Below are 8,219 nucleotides of genomic sequence, written 5' to 3' on the forward strand. Positions count from 1 at the left end.
CTGAGGGGATCATCGATTTTTACTTTCATTTTTTCCTGGGTCAGCAGGACGACCGCAGCCCGACCTTCCAGCTAAATTCGTCGTGTCCTCTGGCCGTGTGGTATCAGGGATCCGTTCTTTTTTTTTTTTTTTTTCTTTTCTTTTTGTCAGGGACAGGCTGGGACGCGCGTTCCGTATATATATATATATATTACACGCGATAGTAATCCTTGTTTTACCTTTTCTGTTTTTGTTTTCTTCTTCTTTCTTCGCGCTGTGATCGCGTCGTTTCTCTCCAGGTCAGGCTTCGTGGAGGCCGGGGAGAAATCGTTCGTGGTCTTGGGAGAGAAAAGAGAGGAAAAGGAAAAATACAATATATTTCGTTCGTCTCGTCGTTCGTCGTCCTGGTCGCTGAATCTCGAGCCGCTCGGAATGTTATCACAGATCGTTGGTGACGTGATGGACGGTTTTCGATCGGCGTGCCGATCGGCAGAAGCTCGATTCTCCACTTTATCAGCGATCACGTCTTTGACTGCTCTCTTCGTGTTTCTCTGAAAACAGTCTACCGAAAGGCTTCGTCCAAATCTTTATACGACTACACTTTGTGTCGCGACGGAAGCAATATTCTTCGAAGCTCTCCCGGCCGTGTTCCCCGATCGAAAACGTCGCCGGCGACCCCACGTCCACCGTGAAACTCGTGAAGGATGATCGACCAATGGTAGGACGGAGCTGAGGAAGCGGGGATTAGGATAGAGAGGAAGGTGATCAAAGGTGAACGCCCAAAACGACAGGCAAGAGAAGAATCAAAGGATTTGACTTAGACGAGAAAGAGGAATGCGACTCGGCGGATTTAGAAGAACCCGTCACCGGTCGGATCGTTCACCCATGGGTAGTTGTTGGGGCAACGCACGCAGGTCTGAAGGTTGATGGTCTCTCCAGGTACCTCTTTCGACGTCAGTTTGCAGGTGTGAGGTACCCAGCAAGCGGGAGGTCCGTCGACCACGCACTTCTCCTTCCACGGCTCGAAACTCTTCGATTCCGTTATCGTACGAGGATTCTGGATCCACTGGATCACTTGGGTCATCGTCACGAAGTAAACGTCGTTGTGATTGGACAAGATCTCGTCGATCCAATAGAGGAACGCGTCTAGGAACTCGGGGTTGTTCTTCAGCCAGGCCGCGTGGAAGTAGAGACCCAGGGGCGCGCGATTTTGCTCGTAGTGCCGGTCGAAGTTGTGGTTCAGGAAATTGTAGAATTGGTCGCCGGTCAAGATGTTGCTGCAAGAGTCCACCATCGCGCAGCCGGGCAGGTACTCGTCGTTCTGTGGATCTTCGCGGCGATCCAACTCGTTCATCACCATCTCCCAGACTGCGTGCGACCTGCACAGGAAATTTGGCGCTCGATAGGTGGTGGGAGTGAATCAAGCTGCTACTGTTCGTGGGATTTGTCGCGAAAACGTAGCTGCTTCGTTGAATTCGAAATAATATTCGACGTAATGTTAAAAATGAAGACTGTCATTGAGAATAATCATCTGGAATACTCTGGAATTTATTAATCCCAAGAATGATTCTTGATAGTATTTATTTAAGTGTAGCAGCTCGATTCGGGCCAATTTTCTTTCAATAGCAGTAACACGAGTACAAATACTCTTACATTAGTTACAAGAGATGCTCGATTATTTCAAGATACAAACTAGTATTCAGAATTAGCGTTAATCGTTGAAACGCGAAGTGTTTAATCGGATTGGAGTAATTCGTTCTTCTACTTGGAAATTAGGTTACCTCGTAGGACAGTGTTGAAGATTCCCGTGGCAACGATGCGGCATTCTGAAGTACATCGTGTAAGGCCATAGCGGCGGGTTGTTCAAGGCCGCGGTGATGGTAGAATCGTAGAGGAATGCCTGTTCTTCCATCATCGTGAACTGATTGTTACCACCGACTCTGAGGTACGGTGCCCTAACACCGACCACGCTGTTGTCCGTCAAATTAGCGAACTTCTCCGCGATGATCCTCATGCCAGCCATTTCTTTAGCCCAGTCGTCCACTGTCGCGTCCGACCAGAAACGTTCGTCGTCGTTGTGACTTGAAACACAAAACGTTCATTCCACAATTAACGCCAATTGTATCGTCAATATAATTTATCTCTTTGTGGTGATCGATTACTGTGAGAATTTATACTCTTTGAAATTTGGGGCGAGACGTTATATAATATACTTGGTCGACAAAAAAATTTGGGAAAAACTCAAGAAAGGGATACTTGGGCATGTTTTCTTACGAGATGGAGTGAACGGCGATCTCGTGTCCTTTCCTGTGCATTTCCTGGACAGCCGAGTAGTTGGTGTACTTGTGAGAGACGAAGAAGGTGGCCTTGATTTCGCAACCGTTCGGGTTCTTGCGTTTCGCGTTGAAGATCTCTTTGTACAGGCCGATATTGTTGTTGTTGATGGCGTCATCGAACGTGATCGTGATCATCTGCGGTACGTCCTTGAAAGGTAGATCGCCGGGGATCGTGGTACCGTCCTCGGAACAGAAGCAATCGGGAAGGACGCAAACCGTGGGGTCACAGGGTGGCGCCCTGTTCGGGTCGTTGTCCATATCTGTAATTTTTTATCGACCCACGACACCCCCTTTATTCGTCAATCGAAGAACAACAAACACGATCGGAGAGTTTCTCTTTTTTTATTATTATCAAACTAAAATTAAACTTCCTCAATTTCTTTAGTGACCAGAAAGTCGTTTCAAACAAGGACAATGAAATACGAATTTTCCCCGGGTATGCTGGTATTTTCAATGATATCGTTGATTTACGTAGTTCTCACGTTGAATTTCCAATTTTCGAAAGGCGGCCGTTAAGGAAGAGCGAATAACTAACAATGAAAATCTGCAATTACGAAATCCTTCGAAACGATCGAATTTCTATTACGGAGAAGAGTTTCTCCACTGCGAACTCACCGCAAATGTTTTCATCAGATCCGTCCGCACAATCCTTCTCCCCGTTGCAGAAGAGGCCTCTCTCGATGCAAGAGCCGTCGCCGCAAGCGAGGAAGCCATCTTGACAGAGTGGTTCCTCGGTGTAGAGCAGAGGCTTCGCCTTTCTTTCTTTGTTCTTCAGTTTACAGTTGTTCACGGAATCTTTCCAGTCGCAGGTCTGTTTATCGATGTCAAAGTACAGTCCCGCGGGACACCTGATTGCCTGGAGACCGGAGCTGGTGCACTGAATCACGTCGCGACAGTTGTCACCCTCTCCTGCCACCAATCTGAACCATTCGCCCGCATCCTTGTCCTTGCAGATCTCGTTCTCGAAGCTCTCCTCCTTTTTATCCTCTTGTCGCTTCACGCGGTTGGTCCCTTCTAAAATAAAGCGGTTCGTGGTGTCTTTATAGAGGAATGCCATCCTGATTTCTCGTCTGAGATCTCAATGATGATGAGTTGATAAAAGGAAATTGGCAGAGGGAGAAATTGTAGATTTTTGTAAAGGAGATTTATCCTACATTGATATATCATTTTTACTCACAGAGGATATTTTAACAATGAAATGGTGATTTCGCGAAATAAATTATATTGAAATGGTTAAAAATTTCGTCATTTTTCATGAAAAGTAACTAAATAACCGTGAATATTAAAAGAACAAATGAATTGACATTACAATCACTGGAATGGTGAAAATAGTTAATTTATAATTAAAAGTTAATTCGATAATAACAATTTGCAGAAATAAATGAATTAGCACTAGAGGAGCTAATGGCCTCAATTGGCCAATTCACAGAAAGTTCGACGAGTTTTCCTTTGACACTTTAAACTTTAATCGTCGATAGGTTTAGCATTAAAAAGTATGACACTTGCGAAGATTTCGTAAGAAATGCAATGTCGACATAATATTTTCTTTTATACACGTGATTTATTGCTCATAAAATTACAGTATTACAGTAATAACAGTAATATTTGTATTAAAATCTTGTTTCGATGTTATTCTCCTGGTTGTCACGAAGGATCGTTGCGAATAAAAGTGTTTGCATAAAGCTTCTTAACAATTAACTGCGACTTCTTCGGTGAAATTTCGAGACGTGCGATTGCGTAACCGCGAAGATATCAGCGGCAAGATTATGGAAAGTGTGAAATTGACGCCGATACAACGTTGCTTTATGGTTATTTATTCGCCAAATTACAGAATCGTCGTCTTCCATCGGACGAACTGAAGACCAGCGATTAGCATGAACCAAAATTTCCCCTTTTCCCTTTTCGTATCTATTTTATTCGTAACGCGATCGATTCTCGTCACTTTTACGTAACCTCTAAAATCATTAGCGATCTGTTCACAACGCGATCGATTCTCGTCACTTTTACATAACCACAGTAAAATCATTTGTGATCCAGGGTAATTTACAGTGCACTAAATACAAAAATCATTTCCTCTGCGAATTAACCGCGAATAATCGACTTCTTACGTTTAATAAAGGCGGAAGCAGAAAATCAATAGCACAATTTACGTAAGAGTTACGAATATATATATACGATTTTGCCAATATCTTGCTTACGTAACTCGTGTCCAAACTTTTTATGAAACGCTGTTTTATAAAATATCTTTTTCATACTTATTTCTACCTGTACGATCTCTCTTCTAACGAGGAGGGAACAGAGAGGAAAAACTGCTTGCTCGTCAAGTGGCTTTGTTTCAAAAGGGAAACGAAGCGCGCTTTGAAAATTCGCTGCACGTGGCATTGTTTTCGTTTCGCGGTGGTTCTCGATCAAACGAACGGGAACGAGCACTCCGCTCGAGAAAGCGAAGCCAGAAACAACAGATTTTTAGCGTGCGTGGAAACACATGTTGCTTTCCTCTATTTGTAGTTTCGACCTCGCGTTAATTTTATATCAAAGCAGCGAACGGAGAAAGCTGTCTCGCGTGTTTCGAACGGCATTGTGTTTTATTAACACGACTTTGCATTCCATTCGGAATTACTCGTGATGTTACAAGATTTATCAGATTATTTAACCCTTCCGAGCTGGTTTCCTTTCTTTAATAATACACGCAATATTGGAGTAAACAGTTGGCCTGTATACAGTCAATCGAAAAATAAACAATTATTGATCTGTTACAATAGTTTCAATACTTATGCAGAAAATATATGCTAATACAGAAAAAATTATATATATCTTGCGGTTTGAACGGATGTGCATTGTTGTAGCTTAAAATTTTCTGTATAACTTTCTATTTTCAGTCTCAACTTTTGTAAAATTTATTAGCCGACACAATTTTGAGGAAGTTGTCCCGCGAGATATAACGACGTGCAATCTAAAGGATGCAAACTCGGCTTGTTAGCTTTTCGAGAGAAAGTTGTATCTTCTTGAAGAAATTTCGCAACGAAGAAAGCCGATTCGATTGGTTTTGCCGAATAGTAGAGAAAATAAAAAACGAATTTAAAATAATTTTAAACTTTGAGAAAACGTCATTAACGAATCTCGAAAGAAATGCGAAATACTAAAGAAAAAAAAAAAAGAAAAATTAGGAAGAAAATTAGGCTACTGGGAATTGGAATCCCCATGGATAAGAAGAATCGATGGAAAGTGAAATTCCAATGTAATTTTAAAGAATGATGTATCCACCCGCGAGGTCTAATCACCGGATCTCCTTGAAAATTGAGAATTCTACAAATACTTTATACTAAATGATCCATCTTATTTTACGACATCATCTCTTTCTCGGTGTTACATCTGGCGCTCTTTCGCTTCCTTCGTAAACTAATTATACCGCACTCGGTTTCAAAGTCGAAGGTCTACATACGTTACGTGTATATTCTTCTCAAAGAGAATGTCTGCTGAGGCATTTACTGACCTTTCCGAAAACCTTACACCTTAGAAACACTTTCATAATCGGAAACCATTGAAGAGACCGGTTCAAAGAGAGGAGGAGATTTGTGTCAACTGGTTTATAAATTTTAAGCTGCAACAAGATCTGCGCGTACGTATTAAAGTATCTGTTTACCGATCGTCGGGCATTCTACAGCAACTTTTGAAACTGAAAGTCAGTATTGAGAACCATTTAAACTTTTCAATGGACAAATCAATCCACGGGTGTTTCAAAGGGGAGAAATTGACATTGAAGAACTAAAATGAACGGATCAATATTAAAATATCTATAGAACTTCTCAATAATGAAGCACTATATCAATGCTTTCTAACCTAAATGTTGGCACTAAAGAACTGAAATTAATATTTGAAAAATGTAGATATTTTCAACGATCAAAAACTGATTATGTAAAGTGCCGACCAAAGTCGAATGGTATTAATGTCTAAAATTACCTTTAATACAAGTCACTTCGTTTTCAAATATTTAAGCATTTTGAAAAATTGACGCCAACTTTCGAGAAGATTTATGTACGAATTCATGTATTTATATTTCTCTCGATATTAATAATTTCATACAGACGTTGACGAATCGCCATTTTTTCATTACGCCACTTTCAAAACAAACGGCTCAATTGTAAAGAATTCTCAAAAAAAAAAAAAAAAAAAAACGCAAAGGCAACGACCGTTATATCGAAACCAAAGTTTGGCCGGACAGAACAACAGAAACCAAAATGTAATTAATGTAGATCAATTTGGGCATGCACCTGAGTCCCGTTGGTCCCGGGTGCCGGTGTCGGCATCGCGTAGCACCGCGACAAACGGGGAAAGTTGCGTCCCCCACCCCGTTTTTCAGGGCACGGCAGTGACGTCACCCATTCGGGACCGAGCAGAACCAGAGGCTTTCACGCTCTAATCTCTTATGCAACCTGTCGCCTCTGTCGACCGCCAGAATCGTATTCCGTCCGATTTTCACCCGTCACCATACCAGCGACTCCTCGAAAGCGTCCATCGTCCCGTATAATCGAGAGAGGAAAACCGCGCCACGAGGGGAGAGGGGAGGAGAGAGAAAAATGAACACCGCCGCCTCTCGCCATTTCGAGGCTCACGTGCTGCTGCTGCTGCTGCTGCTGCTGCTGTTCGACCGATTCCTCTTAAATTCAATATTTCACGTAGTAGGTCGTTTCACATTTTCTATCGCTACCCAAACGCTCTGTGCATTAGTCGAACGAGTCAAAGTAACCGGAGACCGATCTTAAGAAGTAGCAAGGCTATTGCTCGCACTATGGCTTAAGAAGCAAACTGCGGCGCAACGTTTCAAAGAATCAATTAAACGACCCCGGTGATTGTTTCGTATTCTTACGATTAATTAACAAAAGTTGCTGCGAGTAGAAAATCCTAGCAGAGGAGCGACGTGTCTTTGAACGCGCGACCAACAAACGAAAACACTGGCTCGTGCAACGAGGAACAGAGGGTGAAATTCAATTCCATATTGAAAATTCCTTCGCGAATCTCGAATCACGACTGCCACCATGTTACCGCTCGCTGCCGTGGCAGATTAGCTTGCCAAGCGATTCTCTTGAACCTCGCCAATGATACGACGACAGCACTAACTAACTTTTGTTCATCACCCTAAATCGTTCGGTCATCGACACACTGGTTTGCCTCGCGAGGCTGTGAAAGTCACCGAAAGTGTCCTTACTCACCGGCGAGAACGATGGCTGCCAGGCACAGCAGCACCAGCGAGGACCTCATCCTCGTCCAACGAAAGGAACGGCGCTTCCGGTTCCCGATGAACGTTTTCGTGTTTCACGAGACTCCGATTTATCCACGGCGTTTGACTTGGCCCGGTGCGTCTCTCACTCGTCTGTCTCGATCGACGACGGGATAGTGAGTGGTGGGGGAGGGAGAGGGGAGAAGAACCTTGCTGGAGCGTTCGAACGAGGAGCTCGCGAGTTTTCCCAGCACCACTTCCGGAAAAGGAAGAAACCGAGACGAAGAAACAGCGCTCGCGGCCGCCCTGAGAGGCAACGTTCTCCGATAGATCGAGACGAGCGTGTCGGCTTCAAGGACACGGACCTTGAAGGCGTAGGTACCGCTCACGGACTGACTGAGGCCCGCCACTCGTCGCGCCTTATATTTCCACCACCACGATGAACCCTGTTGGGCCCCCTCTTTCCTTTTCGTTCTTCGATCGTTGCTGTTCACCGCCGATCCGACGATCGGTACCACTGCTCCTGGCTCCCCAGGATGCAGTGGCGTAGGAGTATCTCCGCTGGAAGACAACGAGCCCACTCTTCGCCCTCGTGGGACGACGTGTCATTTTGGTTCTCGACGAACGCTGGCGGATTGACACAATGTCAGATACGATTGCTAGCACATCTACTGATATTTTCGAAC

The 8,219-nt window shown here is 43.8% G+C and overlaps 1 protein-coding gene across 1 annotated transcript; it reads right to left on the reverse strand.

Annotated features, from left to right (window-relative positions):
- Positions 1-226: 226 nt before the first annotated feature.
- On the reverse strand, positions 227-7,941 carry LOC122537721 (chitin deacetylase 1). Its single transcript, XM_043671143.1, has 5 exons — positions 7,526-7,941; positions 2,931-3,329; positions 2,254-2,575; positions 1,761-2,060; positions 227-1,358 (listed from the first exon to the last, which is right to left on the reverse strand). The coding sequence occupies exons 1-5, from the start codon at positions 7,572-7,574 to the stop codon at positions 830-832; spliced, it is 1,599 nt and encodes a 532-aa protein (XP_043527078.1). The 5' UTR covers positions 7,575-7,941; the 3' UTR covers positions 227-829.
- Positions 7,942-8,219: the final 278 nt, after the last annotated feature.

This window comes from Frieseomelitta varia, unplaced genomic scaffold (genome assembly GCF_011392965.1).
Source record: "Frieseomelitta varia isolate USP_RPSP 00005682 unplaced genomic scaffold, Fvar_1.2 scaffold_926, whole genome shotgun sequence".
Taxonomy (NCBI): Eukaryota; Metazoa; Arthropoda; class Insecta; order Hymenoptera; family Apidae; genus Frieseomelitta; species Frieseomelitta varia.